Genomic DNA, 23,914 nt, shown 5'->3' with positions numbered 1-23,914 from the left:
GAAATTAGGTGTGTGTGTGTTATGTAATCAGGAATTTATGAAAAACTCACCACCACCACCACAAGGTGGTGGCTGCCACCATGCACCGCTGTGGATGTGTGTGTTTAGTCGGTGTGTGCGTTTTTATTTGAGTTTTAAGCATTGTAAAGTGTAATGCAAAATGTAATAATGAAAGGAAATTGAAAACCACCACCTTAGGGTGGTGGCTGCCGCCTACTGCCGCCACCGGCCGCCGTGTCGGGTGGCGGTGTGCTTAGTTGTGTTGGGATTGCTAGTTTGGGGATGTTTGGTCAAGGGACTAAAACCCTAATGGGCCCAATAAGGCTTAATGGGCTTAATGGACTGTAATGGATCCAAGGACTTAACTATTGGGCCTATTGGGCTAAGATGGGTTGGAAACCCTAATTAGGGTTTAGAAAACCCTAGTATTGGATTTATGGGCTTGGACTTATTGATACCCACTTGTGGGCCATTGGAAAACCCTAATGCCATCAAAACCCTAATTTTGGGGAATTAATCGAGACACACGGGACTTCTTAATAACTTGGAGTATTAAATAATAATCATTGGCAAAGATTAATCTAAGCGATATTAGACTTAATGTATTAAGTCCTTAGAAGATTAAGTCCATAATGGGTTAAGTAGGAAACCTAACCCTAATTGTCATTTTATGTGAAACCCTAATCTTATTTGGGTTTATTATTGGGCCTCTTTATTGGACCTTGATGATCGGGTTATTAATGGGCCATCCAAAGTCAAGCAATTAGACTAGAATAATTTAATGGGCCTAGGGTAAGGCCCATGTAAGGGGATTGGGCCCAATTTGGAAAATTGGGCCATAGATGGGCCATAGTTGGGCCTTAATGATTATATGATGTTGGGCCTTAGAATGAGACCATGTATAGGCCTAGGCCCAATTTGAAAAATTAGGCCAAGTGTTGGGCTTTGATTCCTAATTGACTTTGGGCCTATGGATTGGGCCTTGGGCTTGAATAAGCTAAGCTAGGGGCAATGTAGTAATTACCCAAAGAATGTACTTATGGTTATGTAGTGGGACCCAATTATTAAGTGGGTGTTATTTTGGTGTTGACAGTTTGGGAATCTGTCAGCCAGCAGTTGGGGTTGAGTCTGCGGGACTTCAGCAAGTTGGGATTGTGTCTACGGGACTTCAGCAGTGTGAGATGACTTACCTTCCAGTAGCGGTGGGTCTACGGCCAGAATGCCGGCCCACCAGTAGGAGTTGTTGTTAGATGATTGTCTTTGTGATAATTGTCTATGTTTGCTACTACATGTTATGTTTATGTGCTTGAAACGACCCAAAAATACGACCCAAAAATTTCGTTTTTCAACATAACCAAAAACCATAATTTGAGTGTCATATCATGAAACCATACATAATGCATCTCAAAATAATAAACCACGGTACGGAAAACTGTATCATATCCATGACATATAAAAATCAGGAACTAAATCAACCCCCAGGATGAAAGCTGAAGCTGTGGTGTGTGCAATGCCATCAACCCGAGCTCCTCCCTCTGCTAGCGGAAGTACCTGAAACCAAAACTGAAACTGTAAGCACGAAGCTTAGTGAGCTCCCCCAAATTACCACATACCAAACAATAATATATATATATATATATATATCAAGCACATACTGGGGCCTTGCCCCCCTCCATCGGACCGAAGTCCGAAGCTGACTGACCGGGACCTTGTCCCCTACATCGGACCGCAATCCGAAGCTCACATCAGACCGAGTCTGAAACTGACTGGAACCTTGTCCCCTACATCGAACCTGAGTCCGAAGCTGACATCGAACCGGAGTCCGAAGCTGACCGGGACCTTGTCCCCTACATCGAACCTGAGTCCGAAGCTGACATCGAACCGGAGTCCGAAGCTGACCGGGACCTTGTCCCCTACATCGAACCTGAGTCCGAAGCTAACTGATCATAACATAACGTATCACTTAGCATGAACACACATAATCCTGTCTGAGCCACGAAGGCTTCAAACATGCTAACTACTGCGTCGGATAAAGATCTGGATACTACTGCTAGCTAAACGGGCCGGCATTGTGGCCTTAGACCCGCTCCTACTGAAAAGGAACTCACCTCGTGAATTGGCTGCTGAGTGAATAGCTCTGAGGGCTAACTGCTGTTGCTCCGATATCTCCCCGACTACAAGTCCATAAACATACTCAATCAAATACTAAACACTGCACTGGGTAAAATGACTCTTTTACCCCAGGTCAAAGTCAACTCTCGGTCAAAGTCAACCCATAGTTGACCTGACTCGCCGAGTTGGGCCGCCAACTCGCCGAGTCCCTATTCTCACACCTCGACTCAACTCGCTGCTACTCGTCGAGTATGGCATCGACTCGACGAGTACTCTCCCGATCCAAGAACTCAGACAATCTTCATCCGACTCGCCGAGTCCTATGAACAACTCGACGAGTTGTTCTTGAGCTTAAGAAGATTGCCTTGGACTCGCCGAGTTGTATGAACAACTCGCCGAGTCACTCCATCACAGAGTCTACTCTCAACTCGCTGAGTCTACTCTCTAACTCACTGGATCCACTCGATACTGATAAAAACGAAGGAATCGGGGACTCGCGACCCAACTCGCCGAGTCGTTCTTCCCGACTCGCCGAGTTGCCGCCATGCAACTGATTTTTACTCGATTTTGTTTGAACCCAACACATACAATTGATAGATCTGGGTCCAATAAGCTGATTTACCACGTAAAGTTTCCAACTTTACGTGTACGACCTCATGAATAAGGGAAATAAGGCTAAAAGATGCACAAAATGGGTAGATCTATGGTTATTATGCAAAGTAACTCCAAAAAGGCAGTAGATCTGGGCTCTACAACCCCCAATCATTCAGATCTAAAGATATCTCGACTTATTAAGGCATTCATGCAAACATAAGGCTTGGAACAAGCATCAACTAGATCCTAGGAGGGCTCTAATGGAGGTTTAAAGCATATAACAAGAGGGGAAATCCGAAAATACCTCAAACAACTCAGATTTGCCCTTGGATCTTTGCACTACACCTCTTCTCCTTGCTCCTTGCTTCTTCTCCTTCTTTAAACCTTCACAAAATGGCACAAAACACTTAGCTCACACAAGGGTGGATTAGGGTTCTTTCTCACAGTGTTCTCAGGGTGAGGGAGGCGAGAATGGGGCTATAAGGTGACTTAAATAGTGGGCAACCCGGGGATTTAGGGTTTCACCCAGACGGATGGACTCGCCGAGCCAGGGATATGGACTCGCCGAGTCCCCGACTCACACGTGCTCGAAGTCGCGACCCTACTCGGCGAGTCAGGCTATGAACTCGCCGAGTCCCTCTTGCAAAACTACAAAATAAATACCAAGGAATTACCATACCGGACACGGGCCGCTACAATTCTCCCCCACTTATCTCAGACTTCGTCCTCGAAGTCTGTTACGGCTGAATCTGCAAATAGCTCTGGGTAGTGCTCCCTCATCTCCTCCTCAGCCTCCCACGTCCACTCAGACCCCTTCCGATGTCGCCACTGCACCTTTACTAACTGAATTTCCTTGTTCCTCAAGGTCTTGGTCTTCCGGTCCAGAATCGCGACCGGTCTCTCAATATAATTCAGGCTACTATCAACCTGAATATCCTCCAGGGGAACGACTGCTGATTCATCCACCAAACACTTCCTCAACTGAGACACATGGAAAGTGTTGTGGATCTGACTAAGCTCCTCAGGAAGATCTAACCGATAAGCAACCCGACCCACCCGGGCCAAAACCCTGAAAGGACCAATAAATCTGGGGCCCAGCTTGCCCCTCTTCCGGAACCTGATGACACCCTTCCAAGGTGAGACTTTCAGAAGGACCATATCCCCCACCTGGAACTCCAAGTCCGAACGCCTCCTATCGGCGTAGCTCTTCTGCCGACTCTGAGCAGTCTGCAGTCTACTACGGACCTGCTGGATCAACTCAGTCGTCTTGAGCACCACCTCCGTGCTCCCGATGACCCGCTGACCGACCTCGCCCCAACAAATTGGGGTCCTACACTTCCTCCCATACAGCATCTCAAAGGGAGGTCGGTCAATGCTCGCATGATAACTGTTGTTATACGAGAATTCCGCTAACGGAAGGTACGTATCCCAACTGCCACCGAAATCTAGGACACATGCCCTAAGCATATCCTCGAGAGTCTGAATCGTCCTCTCGCTTTGCCCGTCTGTCTGAGGGTGGAAAGCGGTGCTGAAATGGAGACGAGTACCCATCTCGTCGTGGAACCGCTTCCAGAACCTGGATGTGAAACGGACATCACGGTCTGACACCACCGATACCGGCACTCCATGACGTGCCACAATCTCACGCACATAGATATCGGCTAACTTCTCCGCCGATATACTCTCCTGGATCGGGATAAAATGGGCACTCTTCGTCAACCGATCCACTACTACCCATATCGAATCCACACCACGTGCGGTCCGGGGAAGCTTGGTGACAAAATCCATGGTAATGTCCTCCCATTTCCACACGGGAATGTCTAACGGCTGCATCCTGCCGTGAGGCCTCTGGTGCTCCGCCTTGACCTTCCGGCAGGTCAGGCATCTCTCGACGTACCAGGCGACGTCCCGCTTCATGCAGGGCCACCAATAATCAGGTCGAAGATCTCGATACATCTTCGTCGCTCCTGGGTGGATAGAAAATCGAGACTTATGAGCCTCGTCCATCAATACCTGCCGTACCCCACCCCAGTACGGTACCCATACTCTACCATGAAGCGTCAACAAACCCCGACTGTCGTAATCAAAAGAAGCTACTCGGCCCACGATCCTCTCACACTTCTGTCTCTCCTCCTTGAGACCCTCTACCTGAGCCTCCTTGATCCGCTCCAACAACGGAGTGATCACTGTCATCCTCAAACATAGATCCCTGATAGGGGCCGCCGACACCTTGCGGCTCAGGGCATCGGCCACCACATTGGCCTTCCCTGGATGGTATAGGATCTCACAGTCGTAATCCTTTAGCACATCCAACCACCTCCTCTGCCTCATATTCAGACTCGGCTGATCCATAAGATACCTCAAACTCTTGTGATCCGTGTAAATAGTACAACGGACCCCATAAAGGTAATGCCTCCAAATCTTGAGGGCAAACACAACTGCCCCCAGCTCCAAATCATGGGTAGGATAATTAGCCTCGTGAGGCTTCAACTGTCTCGAGGCATAAGCTATCACATGGCCTCGCTGCATCAGAACTGCTCCCAAACCTGTGATCGAGGCATCACAATAGACTACAAAGTCCTCTACTCCCTCTGGCAAGGTAAGGATCGGAGCCTCGCACAATCTCTGCCTGAGGGTCTCGAATGCTGTCTGCTGCTCCGGACCCCAACGAAATACCACTGACTTCTTGGTCAGTCGGGTGAGCGGCACTGCTATCTTGGAGAAATCCTGAATAAATCTCCGATAATACCCTGCCAACCCTAGGAAGCTCCGAATCTCAGATGGAGACTTCGGGACCTCCCACTGCATCACGGCCTCTATCTTGGCCGGATCTACCAGAATACCCTTCTGGTTGACGAGGTGACCAAGGAACTGCACCTCGCGCAACCAGAACTCACATTTGGAGAACTTTGCGAAAAGTTTCTCCCTCCTCAAAACCTCCAGCACCTCCCGCAGGTGCTCCTCGTGCTGCTCCTGCGTCTTGGAATATACCAAGATGTCATCTATGAACACTATCACTGACCGATCCAGCATCGGCCTACACGCGCGGTTCATGAGATCCATGAACACGGCTGGAGCATTGGTGAGCCCAAACGGCATCACCACAAACTCGTAATGACCATACCTGGTCCTGAAAGCAGTCTTCGGTACATCCTCATCTCTAACCCGCATCTGATGATATCCGGAGCGTAGATCGATCTTGGAGAACCAAGACGCTCCCTGAAGCTGATCAAACAAATCATCTATCCTCGGGAGTGGGTAACGGTTCTTCACCGTTACCTTATTCAACTCCCGGTAATCTATACACATACGATGCGACCCATCCTTCTTCCTCACAAACAGGATCGGCGCTCCCCAAGGCGAACTGCTCGGCCGAATGAAACCCTTGTCTAACAGCTCCTGCAGCTGTGTAGACAACTCCTGCATCTCAGGGGGAGCTAGTCGATACGGTGCCTTGGCTATCGGAGCCGCACCAGGGATGAGGTCGATCTTGAACTCAACCTGTCTCTCAGGAGGTATCCCCGGCAAATCCTCAGGAAACACGTCCGGGTAGTCTCGAACAATAGGAACATCGTCAACTGTCGACTTGCCCTTCTCCCGGGCATCCAAAACGTAAGCTACGAAACCGGCGCAACCCTGCTGAACATAGCGCCTCGCCCTTGCGGCGGAACAAAAGGTCGGTCCTCGCTGTGGGCTCTCGCCCTGAATCACCAACTCTCCCCCACTGGGAGTGCGAACCTTCACTAGCTGAAGCTCACAATCAATCACCGCCCCATTGGGGCTTAGCCAATCCATACCCACAATAACCTTATTCCCTCGCAGGGGAATAGGTACCAGATCCACTGAAAACTGCTCATCAAATAACTGAAGAGAACACCCTCTATGCACTCTGCCGACCCTCACGGTCCTATCATCCGCTATCTCAACCTCTAATGGACAATCCAGCTCCCCTGGAGCTCTACTGAATCTCTTGCTGAGCGCAAGTGATACGAATGATCGGGTAGCCCCCAAATCGAATAATACCATAGTAGAGATGCCGTTCACCGAGAACGACCCTAAATAAAACATACAATCATAAGCAATATTCAATCAATAATAATAAAGAGATAAAGGGAAGATACATACCCGTCACCACATCAGGAGTCGCTCGCGCCTCCTCTGCTGTCATCTGAAACGCCCTACTCTTCGCCACTGGCGCATCAGCTCGGCCCTGCCGGCCATCGGTAATCCTCAAAGTAGCAGGGGCAGGTGCAGCCACCTTCCCTGCTGCAGCTAAACCCGGGCACTGGGACCTTTTATGTCCCCTCTGATTACACTGGAAGCAAATCAGATCTGATGCTGCAACGGCAGTAGCAGGAGCCGTACAATCCCTACTCAAATGTCCAATCCGACCGCACTTGAAGCAGCCGGAGCTCCCTGCCTTGCACGCTCCTTCGTGCATCTTCCCACACCTACCACATCGACCGTGGCTCGGCTGTCCCCTGGACCTGTGATCTGAAACCTTGGGCTTTTTGCCCGAATCGCCTGAACCCGAAACCGCCTCCAGTTTCCTCTTCTTCTCCATCTCAAGATCAATCTCCCTCTCCCGAGCTCTAGCAATCATATCTTCCAGCGTTTTACAGCTGGACCGGCTCACAAACTGGCGGATATCGCTCCGCAACATCTCATGATAACGGGCCTTCTTCATTTCCTCATCGGCTACATACTGAGGAACGAGAAGAGCCCTCTCCCTGAACTTGGCGGTGATCTCCGCCACTGTCTCTGTAGTCTGGGTGAGGTCCTGAAACTCCCTAGCTAGCTGTTGCACCTCAATGACCGGTGCAAACTCCGCCCTGAACCTGGTAGAGAAATCAGCCCAGGTCATGGCGTCCAATGCTGCATCATCCCCGATGGCATGCCCGACCTCCTCCCACCAATCTCGTGCCCTGTCCTTCAGAAGACAGGACGCCAATCTGACCTTGTCCCCCTCGGGACATCTGCTAGTGCGGAAAGCGTTGGCCACCTCCGCCAACCATCTGCTGCTCGCTATGGGGTCTCGCGCCCCATGATAGTCCGGAGCTCCACATGCCCTGAACTCCCTGAAAGTAAGGGTGCGCGACCCCATCATGGCCGCCACCTCAGCACGGAAGGTGCCCAATCTCTCATCCATCAGCTCTAGAATCCCCTCCTTGATCGAACCGAAGATCACAGGAGTCTGCTCTATAATGATGCGCGTAATCTCCGAAGAAAGAAACTCTCGGGTCTGCTCATCCATGCGCTCATCCCCCGAACCTGAACCTGATCCCTCCCCGGCACCTCCGCTGCCGGCTGCTGGTCTCGAACGCAGAACCACCATTCTGAAACACATCACAACTACATCAGAAAACAGAAATATCTTGAGGGATCATTGATACTACAGCTAGCTTCCTGGTCTTGTCTCAGCCTTTCTTGATTCGAGTACGGATCCTCTGCTTCCAGTAGTACGGGCCCATACTACCTTCCACATCTATCCGTACTTTCTTCAAGAACTGCCCTGACTCCACCAAGTCACTTCTACTACTACTGGTCTCTGCTACTCTCATCCTAGGCTTGCCCCAGGGAAACCTCAAACTCACTCAACTAGTCCTCAGCTGCTGCAGGTCTCCTTATAATGCTAATTAACCATCACCTGAACACCATCACATGTGACGAAGATCAAATAATCCTTCAAGTAAAAGACCCGTCCCTATAACGGTTGGACTCAAACAAGAGCTGCGCAATAGGGCCAGTTCCAGCACTCTGGGATTATTCAACCCTGATCACATGTGGTGTAACGTGTTCACCTAATGGCTAACTTCCATCACTCAGAACTCCCACAAAGCACGAAGCAAGCAGCATTCGGAATAAGGAAACATACTCAGGCAAAACTATTCTCAAAACGAGAAACTGATCTAGCATACAGTGCTAAGCTCATACTATCAGGCATAACCTATACAGGCTATCCTACTGCTGTCTACTCATTACTAGCATGCAATACTCATAAAGATGTAACACATAAAGCAGGCACATAAGGCATCCTCCTAGATCCTTAGTCCTATACTAGCATGTTGTTCTATTGAACTGAAACTGAACAAATAACTTGTATGGGTAATTTGGGAGTACTTACTTGAGCTCGGCTGATCGCATGCACCACACCCTTATTTTAAAAATTTCTTTCTTTCTAAGTGCTTTCAAAATTCTTTTAGAAAACGTTTTCTTTTTTTTTTTTAAAAATTCTTTTTATTTCCCCTTAGTTTGAGTTCAGATACACCCGGAAGTGTATTCGAATCCCTCAAACCAGGGCTCTGATACCAACTTGAAACGACCCAAAAATACGACCCAAAAATTTCGTTTTTCAACATAACCAAAAACCATAATTTGAGTGTCATATCATGAAACCATACATAATGCATCTCAAAATAATAAACCACGGTACAGAAAACTGTATCATATCCATGACATATAAAAATCAGGAACTAAATCAACCCCCAGGATGAAAGCTGAAGCTGTGGTGTGTGCAATGCCATCAACCCGAGCTCCTCCCTCTGCTAGCGGAAGTACCTGAAACCAAAACTGAAACTGTAAGCACGAAGCTTAGTGAGCTCCCCCAAATTACCACATACCAAACAATAATATATATATATCAAGCACATACTGGGGCCTTGCCCCCCCTCCATCGGACCGAAGTCCGAAGCTGACTGACCGGGACCTTGTCCCCTACATCGGACCGCAATCCGAAGCTCACATCAGACCGAGTCTGAAACTGACTGGAACCTTGTCCCCTACATCGAACCTGAGTCCGAAGCTGACATCGAACCGGAGTCCGAAGCTGACCGGGACCTTGTCCCCTACATCGAACCTGAGTCCGAAGCTGACATCGAACCGGAGTCCGAAGCTGACCGGGACCTTGTCCCCTACATCGAACCTGAGTCCGAAGCTAACTGATCATAACATAACGTATCACTTAGCATGAACACACATAATCCTGTCTGAGCCACGAAGGCTTCAAACATGCTAACTACTGTGTCAGATAAAGATCTGGATACTACTGCTAGCTAAACGGGCCGACATTGTGGCCTTAGACCCGCTCCTACTGAAAAGGAACTCACCTCGTGAATTGGCTGCTGAGTGAATAGCTCTGAGGGCTAACTGCTGCTGCTCCGATATCTCCCCGACTACAAGTCCATAAACATACTCAATCAAATACTAAACACTGCACTGGGTAAAATGACTCTTTTACCCCAGGTCAAAGTCAACTCTCGGTCAAAGTCAACCCATAGTTGACCTGACTCGCCGAGTTGGGCCGCCAACTCGCCGAGTCCCTATTCTCACACCTCGACTCAACTCGCTGCTACTCGTCGAGTATGGCATCGACTCGACGAGTACTCTCCCGATCCAAGAACTCAGACAATCTTCATCCGACTCGCCGAGTCCTATGAACAACTCGACGAGTTGTTCTTGAGCTTAAGAAGATTGCCTTGGACTCGCCGAGTTGTATGAACAACTCGCCGAGTCACTCCATCACTGAGTCTACTCTCAACTCGCTGAGTCTACTCTCTAACTCACTGGATCCACTCGATACTGATAAAAACGAAGGAATCGGGGACTCGCGACCCAACTCGCCGAGTCGTTCTTCCCGACTCGCTGAGTTGCCTCCATGCAACTGATTTTTACTCGATTTTGTTTGAACCCAACACATACAATTGATAGATCTGGGTCCAATAAGCTGATTTACCACGTAAAGTTTCCAACTTTACGTGTACGACCTCATGAATAAGGGAAATAAGGCTAAAAGATGCACAAAATGGGTAGATCTATGGTTATTATGCAAAGTAACTCCAAAAAGGCAGTAGATCTGGGCTCTACAACCCCCAATCATTCAGATCTAAAGATATCTCGACTTATTAAGGCATTCATGCAAACATAAGGCTTGGAACAAGCATCAACTAGATCCTAGGAGGGCTCTAATGGAGGTTTAAAGCATATAACAAGAGGGGAAATCCGAAAATACCTCAAACAACTCAGATTTGCCCTTGGATCTTTGCACTACACCTCTTCTCCTTGCTCCTTGCTTCTTCTCCTTCTTCAAACCTTCACAAAATGGCACAAAACACTTAGCTCACACAAGGGTGGATTAGGGTTCTTTCTCACAGTGTTCTCAGGGTGAGGGAGGCGAGAATGGGGCTATAAGGTGACTTAAATAGTGGGCAACCCGGGGATTTAGGGTTTCACCCAGACGGATGGACTCGCCGAGTCAGTGATATGGACTCGCCGAGTCCCCGGCTCACACGTGCTCGAAGTCGCGACCCTACTCGGCGAGTCAGGCTATGAACTCGCCGAGTCCCTCTTGCAAAACTACAAAATAAATACCAAGGAATTACCATACCGGACACGGGCCGCTACAGTGCTAGCATGATATGATGTTATGTGATAGTGGTAGTAGGGGCGTGAAATAGTCCCCGGTTACCGGTCGATAGGGCCGAAGGGGTAGATTAGTACCCACCTATGCTAGACAGATTATGATATATGTGATATGATATTATGTGGTAGTAGTAGGGGGTGAAATAGTCCCCACTTACCGGTCGAGAGGACCGAAGGGGTAGGCTAGCACTCAGATATGCTAGGCAGTATATGACTTATATGTTTATGCTATGCTTTTATGTGGTAGTGTTAGGGGGTGAAATAGTCCCCGGTTACCGGTTGAAAGATACCGAAGGGGAGGCTAGCACCTAGATATGCTAGGTAGTATCCGGTCGAGAGGACTGAAGGGGAGGCTAGCACCCGGATATGCTAGGCAGTATCCGGTCAAGACGACCGACGGGGTAGGTCAGGCACCCAGATATGCCTAACAGTATATGTATGTTATATGATCGTATGGTATGTGGTATGATGGGGGAACTCACTAAGCTTTGTGCTTACGGTTTTCAGTTTTGGTTTCAGGTACTTCGTTTTCAAAGGAAAGAGCCGGCTTGATCGCAGCGCATCACACTATGTTTTCCGCACATGAGATCCTTGGGGATTATGCTCTGATATGGTTTTATGATAATATGTTTTGATTACCGACACTTTGGTTTGACACGAGATATTATTATGAATGTTTTTACACTGATGGTTTTATGTAATAACTTATTTAAAAATGAAATTTTTGGCCTTGAAAATTGGGATGTTACACCTCTTCTCTTGATTTGAGCCTTATAATGCTATATAATGTTCGAATCTATACATGGAATCTATTTGTGCAGGCTATGTGAATCTATCCATAAATATTCAGTTGTAATCTTATATGAATACGTTGTCATATGTCTCATTTGTAGTTAATCATCAATGAATACTCCACGAGGCTGGTCCGAGAGGAGCAAGGCAAACAACCACAACAATGCAGGTTAGGGGAAAAAGCCAAGGGGTTGCTGCCTCTTTTGATTTCACTAGAAACACAACCCCATCCTGGTGGTTATTCTTGGCAGGGAGAAAGGGAAAAAAGGTGTAGAAATCAGTTTATCAATTTCAACAGCAAAAAGTGGGTTCAATGGAGGTTTCTTGGGTCTTGATTTACTCGAAATTCAACAATTAACGATGACTAGAAAGGTATTTTTTTGTAGTTTTGATTTCATAAGTAAATTAAGCATTAAAAGGGTACTTTCGGTGTGGTAATACTTGACAAAAAGGAATGAGAAAAGAGATGAATTGAGGGCTGAAACGAAACGACAACAACTATTTTCTTATATTCATTTGTGAATATCAATATATTTATGTGTGAATTTATGTTTGAATGACTGTATTTATTTATGAATAACAGGGTATTCATGTGTGATCACTAAGTGTATTTATTTATGATTAGGGATATTCATTTTATGAAGAAATGATATTTTTTACACTATTTTTATTTTGTATTTATTTATGAATAGCAGTGTATTCATTTGTGAATATCAGTGTATTTATGTATGAATGACTATATAATTATACATAATTGTTTCTTTAACATTTTAGCAGATACAATGTATAAACATGTATATAGTTGGATGTGGGAGATTTACCAAATAAAACACCGACACCAATATCTTTTTCGGAAGGAGCGCAAATCTGTTTTATTCATTTATGATTGTAATTATATTACTAGTGTCTGTGTCAAAAAAATATATATTGTAACTTATTCATTTATTATTATAATTATATTCTTATATGAATATAAATGTGTTTTATTTATTTATATATTAGTACCATTTTAGTTGATTTTATAATCTTTTTTTTTCAAGTTTTATTTATTTATGATTTTACAAGTGTATTCATAAATACAACTGAGTCAATTTATTTATAATTTACAATTTTATTCATTTTAAAATGAAATGTATAAATCATTTTTTATGAAGATATTTGTTTAAAAAAATAAATAAGGTAAACCGATAAATTATTCATCCTCTTGATATTTGATGGCTAAAAGTGAAACATAAAAATGAAAAATGAACTAAAGAAAAAAAGTTTTCTTATATAGACATTAAATCATGATTTTATTAATTATTGGTTCATTAAAAGAGTAGAATCTAAAAAATGAGATATTTTTGGTAATTGTCATCATAATCGCTAAGGCTATGTTTGACGTACTAGCTGAAAAGCTAGCTGCTAGCTGAAAAGCTAATTGATAAAAAATGACGTTTGGTAAAAGTAGCTGAAAAGCTAGCTGAAATATATAAAATTATATAAAAGGACATGTAAGAGTATGCGTTTCTATAAATATATAAGGGATGTATTTGGAAATTTTAAAAAAAAAACTCCTAAAAGCTAGTGTAAATAGCTTTTCAAAAAGCTAGCTTATAAGCTACTTTTTGGCTTACCAAATACGACGATATAAAAAAGTTCGAAAAATATGCTAGCTTATCAGCTAGCTGTGGCGCGCCAAACACAGCCTAAAATTTAGGAAATCATAATTTAATTAGATGGTAAAATTCTATTTTTGCCCTCATAAAATGATTAGTCTATAAATGTTCTCACGTTCTCAACCTTTTAGGTGTTATCATTTGATCCTCTCTCTCTCTCTCTCTCTCTCTCTCTATATATATATATATATATATATATATATATATATATATATATATATATATATATATATATAGGAATGAGTTCTATGGAAAACAAATAACTAGGGCAACATCTACCGGAACCAATAATCAAATGACACGTGTCCATTTCTTTCTTCACAAGTAATGTATTGTGGAAGTTATTGTGGAAGTGATGTGTTGTCATGTTTTCATTGGTTCAAATATGTGTTGCCCTAATCATTCATTTCCCATATAACTCTTATATATATATATATATATATATATATATATATATATATATATATATATATATATAAATGTTCAAATAAAAACAGTAAATATTATGAAAACGTAAAAATACTATGATTATGTTATTATTCTGTAATGAATTTTGTATATGTGTATTGTTGAAGTAATTCTAATATAAATATTAAGTTTCGATTAGTCATATATTCATTACAATGTTATTATTTTATTATAAACTTATGTATGTTTATTTTTGTAGTATATTCTAATTTTAATTTTAACCTTTGACTATTCATTTATTTTTTGTTGAATAGTGACATAAAATTGTCGATACAAAATTCATTGCAGAATAATAACACAAAAAAGTGTTTTTATGTTCTCACATCATTTACTTTTTTTATTTGAACTATTTCCTATATATATATATATATATATATATATATATATATATATATATATATATATATATAGTTATTTGTGAAACAGACGGTATATTTGACGACGCAAGAAAGCGTAGTTTATATATACTTTTGGTTTTATTGGATATTCGGAGTATCCAATTTTACGACCATTAAATTGAAGTCCTTGAATCCGTTATCTATATTTGAATATTGTTTCAACTTATCATGTTTCGTAAAAATACTAGTTAATTAATTTAGTTTATATTTACCTAGTTATATGTTATACGAGTTGGATAAAATAATAAAATTAATTATGAAGGTTTCAACAAAAATTTATTTAAAATTTAAAATTTAAATTTAAAAAAGAAAACATATTAAATATTACCCTCTCCATTCTTAAATTATTTATTACCTCCTCCATTCTTAAATTATTTTTTACAGACAAAAAACATACAAATTAGGTAAATATTAATTATCACTAACTTTGTACAATAAAATGATAGTTTTGTGGTTACTTTGCCTTTAATATTCTATTAAATTCTTAGTTGGTCAACTAATAATAATGAAGTATTTTAGTTAAAATGTTATTTATTTTTAGAAATAAATTAATTATTATTTTCATTTATTAGGGAGGATTTTACATTTTAAAAGATTCCATTTAGAAAATTTGCTAAAACATATATGTAAAAAAAAGGTATTTATTTTAATATTTTGAAAGATTCCATATATAAAGCTAAGAACAACGCCATAAAAATTACTACAAGTATAAAGGTAAAAAAGTTTTAAAAAATCAACTTCGTTTCAAATATATTTTGGTCTCGGAACAAGAAGAAAAAAAAAGGCCCTTCAAAATATATAAATTTCATCAATTGTTTTTTGTAATAACCTATTAATTGAAAAAATTTACTACTATTAGTTTATTACATATTTGATTATATATATATATATATATATATATATATATATATATATATATATATATATATATATATATATCGTTTTTTTTTCAAACAGAACCAGTTCAGAAAATCAGTTCGGTTGTGATTCGTAAATAGTAAAACTGGTTCAACCTTAAACCGGTTCGATTCAAACCGGTTCCGTTATAAAAAAACTCGAACCTATCTAAACCGGTTACACCGGTTCTAAACTGGTTTTATTGGTTTGACTACCGGTTCACAGTTATTAAACCGGTTCTAAATCAGTTTCAATGTCTAAAATCTCGAATGGGTGCAAACCGGTGGTTTGGTTCTTGAATCGGTTCGGTTCACAGTGGACTGGTTCAGTGACCGGTTCGGATCTTGAACCGGTTTTTTTGTGCAAACCTATATATATATATATATATATATATATATATATATATATATATATATATATATATATATATATATATGGCTAAGTTATTTTGTTTTTACTATCTTTTGTGTGCATTTATGATTGATTATGGACCAATCATTTTAGTTATTTTAAGAAAGTAATTAATGCATATTTCATGTTGAAGATATAACGGATATTAATTACATCTTCAACATTTAATATGCATTAATTATTTTCTTAAAATAACTAAAATGATTGGTCCAGAATCAATCATACATGCACACAATACACAGTGAAAACATTTGAACCTAACTATATATATAATTTCTTAAAATTTTGGGCCTATAAAAATGGGTCATAAACGGTCGTTCCTATCCAAATTTTGAGACGAGCCTGTCTAAAATGTATTAGGAGAAGCATCCAAGTCGGTTTATTTTAATATAATTTTTATATTCAAATTTAACATATTAATTTTATTATAACATAAAAAAGGTATTTAAAAGTTTTTAAATGAAAATCCATAAGAAATATGGAAGCTGAAAACTCTGATTTGATAAGGGAATGGAGCATGTGAAGTTGAATTGGATTTGAGATATTATTGAAATAAATGCAACCCACCAACATCTACCTGTCCCTCATAAATGCCCCTACCAAAAAACCAAGCTGCAATTGAAGAGGTAGACGGTGGTGGTGGTGGTAATAGTGGTGGTGTTGATGGGTGAGTATTAATGAGTTTCCTCAATTAAAGACCTATAAAAAGTTTCACTTTGACAATTAGACGCTTCAGTAAATGACAATTAACACTAGTTTAGTAGTATTATATTTCGACTTTTGCATACTATCCAAATATTTGTTAATTACGTATCTGTGTTATTGATATCATTTATATTTATATTTGTTTAATTTTTCTCAATAATTAGTATATATATATATATATATATATATATATATATATATATATATATGTATATATATATATATATACATATATATATATATATATATATATATATATATATATATATATATATATATATATATATATATATATATTGACAGTTTACCAAAATATAAAAGATCAACTAGAAGATTACAATAGTAAAGATTGGTAATTAGGGTTATATACGTGTGTATGTTTATAATGACAAAGATCTAATTAATTGTGATAAATATATACATGATATATTGAAGACAAGATTTTTATCGAATTGACGTGTGAAACATATATGAGTCATGATGAAACATATATGAGTAATGATGAGTATGTATATATATGGATAGAGCGATGACAAGGTTGAACCTATGACTCAAGCATGGATATCAACTCTCTTTCTAATTTTTTTTATTAAGTACTAAAATTGTGAAAATATAAATTAGTATTGTTAGAAATGTCATATATTGTAATGACTGAGTTTGTAAAATGATGATATTTTGAGGTCCAGGGTTTGTTTTGTGTTTGTATTTCCATCATGCTTACATCCCCTTATTTATTTGGGAGTTGGTTATAATATGAAAATGAGTTGTGATGATGTTTATGGTGACCAAACTTGATTGGCGGAAGGAAAGGTTGACGGGGCCAAAATACATTGAACAGCAAATTAACAATGGCTGAAATCCAGTTGGTTTGGAAAGTTGAATTAAAGCATGCTATGAATATGCCTATCCATATCCAGGAGCAGTGCACGCATATTCAATGTTATTTTGGGCTTTCTAAACGACTTATTATTTTTTTTCTAAAAATATTCAACATTGTATGTTACAACATCTTAGTCTAAAACTTAATTATATATACAAGGCTAAATGGACAATAATATGCCTTCTAAAAAAAGTCGTACCCCAAAGTTATTGCTTTAGTTATCCGTCTAAATTATAAAGAATTATAACCTACTGATGCTACAGATAAATATTAAAAAAAAATAATGAAAATGTTAGGTGTTGCTTTTATGAGAAGAATTAAAAAAAGAACAAAGAACAAGAGTGATTTTTACAAAATTATCCCAAGAATTTCATTGGTAGCTGTTCCAAAGGGATTAAATGGGCCCCATCTCATCTATGACCTTCAGTCTTCATAAGCCAAATTTACTTAAATAGTATAAATAAAATGGTCTTACACGACACCTAGACGTCCGAATTTATTGGTTTCACAATCGACAGATATAAATTAAAAATAATATAAATTATTGATGTATGTATGTTTTTATACATAAGTAAGTCATTATTAATTATAAAATATTAGTTTTTATGCTTAAGCAAACAATTGACTAACTTAAGTCATTGTTTCCTGATATGTTTTGATATTTCCAAACACTATCCTAAACTATTAGACGCCTAATATACTTGCAATAAAAAAATTCTTATGATATAAATATATTAACCAAGATCATTATGAGAACACAAGTTTATATATTATATATGATATTTTATTTATTTACTGAAAACACATTGAAACTACATATATACTTAGCTAAAATGTATTGAAACATTTATGAACCAAACTGATCACTACTAAATTCAACATCATATTTGAGTTAACTAATTAAATGCCATCAATCTTATATTATATATAAGTATCAACTAAGTGAGTGGTCTAATATATTTTATATTTTTACGAGTTACATGAGACAAAACTATATTACCATAAAAATAACATCATATAAAAAAAGATATTGAGTTATAATAGGTAAATTAAAAAAAAGTTAAATACAATTTAAATTAACCATCTCCACTAAGTGCAAAGCCAAGTTTTTTAAAAGAGATTTATTGGAATCATGTCAATCAATGGTCTTTACACTCAATTTGATTGTAACATAACATACTATAATTTATAATTGATCAATTGTCTTTACACTCGATTTCTTTGTAACATAGCATAATATAATTTATAATTTTATGTTAGTTTTATTTGTTATTCATAATTGATTTGTAACCCATTTTGAAAAATTTATAATTATTATAAATTTGTCATTTCGATTTAAGTTTTACATTTAATATATTTAAATCTTTTCAATTATTTTGAAAAATAATCCTTGAATATTTTTTAGTTTATTTGATATCTTGATTTATGTTTTGTATTTAATACCAAATTTGAATTACAAATTGAATATATTATATTAATAATTCAAAAAATCAAACCCTTAAATAAAATAAAATTTTATATTTAGTAAATTGAAAAAGAAAAAAGTTAGAATGTTTAAAATAAATATGATAACAAAATAATCTCAATATATATAAATACTAGTTGTGAGACCCATTTTTGAATGGGTTAATTTTTTTTAAAACAAAGTTAAATATAAATATCAAAATAATTAAGAACTTTGAATTTAGAAGAAAATTAGAAAAATAATGATTTATTTTAATGAAAATGTTTTTTATATTTTAAATTTAAACAAATAATTTAAATAAAGAAAATAAAATAACGAGTTTTAACTTTGGAAATTTTGAAATAAAAGGTAAGTTTATTAGTGAAATTAAATCAATTTATTACTACATTTAAAATATTATATGAAATTTAATAAAATATAAAAAAAAAATCATAAAATGACATTTGGAAAAAAAAATTAATTTAAAATAACCACAAAATGATATCTGACAAATTAAATGAGAATGAAAAATAGTAAAAAAAACATTCATTTATTAAAGATGATAGAAAATACTCGATAAGTCAACAAAAGCCTTCTATGATTATTTAGGAAGGAGTCAACTAATTTTACCGTATATAATGATATATTTCATTTTTGTTAGTGTTAGAATAACTTAATTTTGATAACTTTTGAAGGTATAGGGCGTGTTTGACACGGAGCTTTTGGAAGCGTTTGAGAGCTTCTAGCTTTTAGCTTTTGACAAAACGCTCTAGTTTAAACAAAAAGCTTCGTTTGGCAGTACGAGCGTTTAGCTTTTAGTTTTAACAAAACGCTCCGATTCTAAAAGCTACTTCATGTAGCTTTTAACAAAACGCTTCGGAGCTTTTGAAATCAATTTCCATAATTACCTTTAAAAATATATTTATATATATTTTTTATTTTTAATCAATTGTCCTTTTATGTAATTTTATATATTTCAAAAGCTTCTAACTACTTTTGTCAAACATTCATATAACAAGTAAAAGCTACAGCTTCCCGCTACCAGTTACCAGCTACATGCTACCAGCTAACCGCTACCCGCTTCCAGCTAACAGCTACTTTTGCCAAACACGCCCATAAATTACATATGTTGATGGGTTTAATTAAGTTAAATGCTTACATTGACAGGTAAATTATATAGTGTTCTTAGTATAAAAAATAATGTATATATAAGATCTAATTTGTAAAATTTAATATCTTTTTCTGTTAGGACAAATATGTATAAAGACAAATTATGTTGTTATATATCATCTAAAAGTATTTATGAATTTTGGAATTTGTTGTAGTGATAATATTGATATGTCCCCTCTTGTTTCAAAGCATGCTTTTGCTCAACCAGTCAAACAAAACCATATTCACAACAATTCTTCCTTCACCTTCTCACCTTCACACACAACACATTTCTTCCGCTTTCAGTTCCTCACAAGATCCTCCCCTGTTTCTCTTCCGCCCATAACGAATGGGCATCTTTGTTGAATCATATATATATCCTGCAACATGAAAACCCATTGAAATATTATAACAATCATCGATCGGTCGATCTGTTGTGTTGAGTTGAGCTGTTATTAAATTTATAAAGACGAATTAAGATGACAAACAAAGGATCTTCGAATAGTGAAGTAGTGATGATGGAGATAGAAGCGAACAAACCGACGGGGAACGGGATGGTGGTTGGAGGGCTGAGTCCGTTAAGCGAGACGATTTGGAAAGAGAAAACGAGCGTAGAGATGGTGGGAGATGTGTCGGCAAGGCTGGCGTGGAAGGATCTGACTGTGATGGTGACGCTGAGCAACGGAGAGACTCAGAATGTGTTGGAAGGACTGACGGGATATGCGGAGCCGGGAACGTTTACTGCGCTTATGGGTCCTTCTGGTTCCGGCAAGTCGACGCTGCTTGATGCTCTTTCCAGTCGACTTGCAACCAATGCTTTCCTTTCAGGGAATGTGTTCCTTAATGGCCGTAAAACCAAGCTCTCATTTGGCACTGCTGTAAGTCTATTAGTATTAAATCTCTCACCAGCTAATTACTTTTTCTAATTAATGACGATAAATTAACTTGTTTTCAAAGTGTGTGTGTGTGTATGTTTTTGTAGTTAGTATTTGTTATTAGCTATCGATTGATTGATTGATTTACATACATATATAATTATATATAGGCGTATGTAACACAAGACGACAACCTAATCGGAACACTTACGGTTCGTGAAACAATCTCATACTCGGCAAGATTACGGCTCCCGGATAAGATGCCGTGGTCGGAGAAACGGGCATTGGTGGAGAGCACCATCGTAGAAATGGGGCTCCAAGACTGCGCGGATACAGTAATCGGGAACTGGCACTTGCGTGGTATCAGCGGCGGTGAAAAACGCCGAGTTAGCATTGCCCTCGAAATCTTGATGAGGCCAAGATTGCTTTTCCTCGACGAACCAACCAGTGGGCTTGATAGGTAACGTATTAATTAGCTGACTAATTAAAGAAGCAATTTGCTTAATTTCACGCGTGATTTCTTTTCCGCAGTGCTTCGGCGTTCTTTGTTACTCAGACGTTAAGAGGCCTGTCTAGAGATGGCAGGACAGTAATAGCTTCGATTCATCAACCAAGCAGTGAAGTTTTCGAGCTGTTTGACCGTTTGTACCTGCTATCCGGAGGAAAAACCGTTTACTTCGGTCTTGCTTCCGAAGCTTACGAGGCAAGACTTGACCTTTTGTTTTTTTTTTTTTTCTAAAGGAAAAAGATATAGAGTATCATATACAGAGTAGAGGATTAATTATATCATTAATTAATTTGCAGTTTTTCTCGCAAGCTGGTTTTCCATGTCCGGCTCTTCGAAACCCTTCAGATCATTTTCTTAGGTGCATCAATTCCGATTTCGACAAAGTGAAGGCCACCCTGAAAGGGTCCATGAAACTAAGGGTATGGTTTTTTTTTTTTCTTACTACTAGCTAGTATTATTGAAGCTTGTTGATAAGAATTTGATTTTGAATGATATGGATCAGTTTGAAGCGAGCGATGACCCTTTGGAGAAAGTAACAACAGCCGAAGCTATTCGAGCGCTTACCGACTACTATCGTACTTCTCAGTATTGTTACTCAGCAAATGAGAAAGTAGAGAACATGTCAAAAGTCGTAAGTACTAGTTTGTAATTATGAAAAGAAATATGTGTAGCTTTTAATTAATTTAATTTACTGATGGATGCAGAAAGGAACGGTTTTGGATTCGGGAGGCAGTCAGGCTAGTTTCTTGATGCAGTCGTTTATGTTGACGAAACGTTCATTTGTTAACATGTCAAGGGACTTTGGTTACTACTGGTTGAGGCTGGTGATATACGTTTTGGTCACTGTCTGCATCGGAACCATCTATTTCAACGTTGGAACAGGCTACAATTCAATTCTAGCAAGAGGAGCATGTGCCTCCTTTGTCTTTGGTTTTGTCACATTCATGTCAATCGGAGGCTTTCCTTCCTTTGTCGAAGATATGAAGGTCAATTCGATAATGAATATATGTTAAAAAATCAAAATTATTAATTAACATATATACGCATATATGCATAAATTAACCATGGATGAATTCATACAATATTAATTGATTAATTATTATTGCAGGTTTTTCAAAGAGAACGACTGAACGGTCATTATGGTGTGACTGCGTTTGTGATCAGCAACACGATATCTGCGATGCCGTTTTTGATACTAATCACGTTTATCTCTGGAACAATATGCTATTACATGGTTCGTCTTCACCCTGGATTTGTGCACTATCTCTTCTTTGTATTGTGTCTGTATTCAAGTGTGACCGTTGTTGAAAGCCTCATGATGGCCATCGCTAGCGTCGTTCCCAACTTCCTCATGGGCATCATCATTGGGGCCGGAATTCAGGTTAATTAATTTCTCAACTCTCAACATATAATTAATTTTAGTCTTAACGTACTCATATATATTAAAACACGATCGATGAATGCATGCAGGGTATATTCATGTTGGTATCCGGTTACTTTCGACTCCCTAATGACATCCCTAAACCTGTCTGGCGTTACCCTATGTCGTACATCAGTTTCCACTTCTGGGCTCTTCAGGTACGTGTATATATGAGTACTCTTTCAAGCCATGTTGTGTTGTGAAATACCGTATATACCCAGCTGCCTCAGATTGATCATTTATAAATAAATATAATCTTAATCTTATTATTTTTCAGGGGCAATACCAGAACGATCTTGTTGGGTTGATGTTTGACAACCAAACACCCGACCTACCAAAGATTCCAGGGGAATATATTTTGGAATATGTTTTCCAAATCACAGTGTCCAGATCAAAATGGATTGACCTTGGGGTTATTTTTAGTATGATTATTGTCTACCGCATTATTTTTTTCTTCATGATAAAGATCAATGAAGATTTGACGCCTTGGGTTAGAGGCTACTTGGCAAGGAAAAGGATGAAGCAAAAGAATGGAGGCCAGATCAATACAACAGTGGCCCCGTATGGTCTCACTCAATCACCTTCCTTGAGGACTTATGTGGCCGATCATAGGAAGAGGTAGATGAACGATCATCCCTGAGTTTGTAGTTGCATTTCGTGTTTGCAATATTAAGAGAACAATTAATTAAATTGATTATACTCCTTATATTTACTTACGATGAATTTGAGCATTCTGTATTCTTACTATATTTACCTGCAATCAACCCTACGATATGTCCATCTGATTTCATTCCTATTCGGTCTTGGGCCCGAGCTAAAGTAGATACTGTAATTATGTGCTAAATAGTCGAATTAAAGAGCTGTTTTTATTATTGGTGTGTTGGCATTGAGTTTATGAGAGCTTTTTTTTTTTAAAAAAAAAATCGAAATAAAGAAAAAGTTTCCTACAATAGTCTAAGTTTTTAGTTTTTATTTTAAATAAAAAATTCTTGATATATACAAAAGTTATTTCAAATAATTTTTATGAACTTATAGTTTTTCAAGAATTTAAACATTTAGTTTTTATGTATTTTACATTTTTCAAAACTTCAAGCGTTATGTCTATTTATTACTGTACTAGATTTGTGACCCGTATATTACACGGGTTTATAAAAAAAGTTTAGTATAAAATTATATGCATTACAT

At 38.7% G+C, this 23,914-nt stretch overlaps 1 protein-coding gene across 1 annotated transcript; it reads left to right on the top strand.

The window, feature by feature from the left end:
- Positions 1-20,092: 20,092 nt before the first annotated feature.
- On the top strand, positions 20,093-23,519 carry ABCG11 (white-brown complex-like protein). Its single transcript, XM_079012639.1, has 9 exons — positions 20,093-20,804; positions 20,972-21,261; positions 21,333-21,504; positions 21,606-21,728; positions 21,812-21,940; positions 22,014-22,295; positions 22,418-22,690; positions 22,780-22,887; positions 23,007-23,519. Exons 1-9 carry the CDS (start codon positions 20,406-20,408, stop codon positions 23,349-23,351), a joined length of 2,121 nt encoding a protein of 706 aa, XP_078868765.1. The 5' UTR covers positions 20,093-20,405; the 3' UTR covers positions 23,352-23,519.
- The last annotated feature ends 395 nt before the right edge of the window (positions 23,520-23,914 follow it).

This window comes from Lactuca serriola, chromosome 8 (genome assembly GCF_051521515.1).
Source record: "Lactuca serriola cultivar US96UC23 chromosome 8, Lser_US96UC23_V15, whole genome shotgun sequence".
Lineage (NCBI taxonomy): Eukaryota > Viridiplantae > Streptophyta > Magnoliopsida > Asterales > Asteraceae > Lactuca > Lactuca serriola.
The sequence above is the reverse complement of the archived record's forward strand: the minus strand, read 5'-3'. Positions and strand labels throughout refer to the sequence as shown.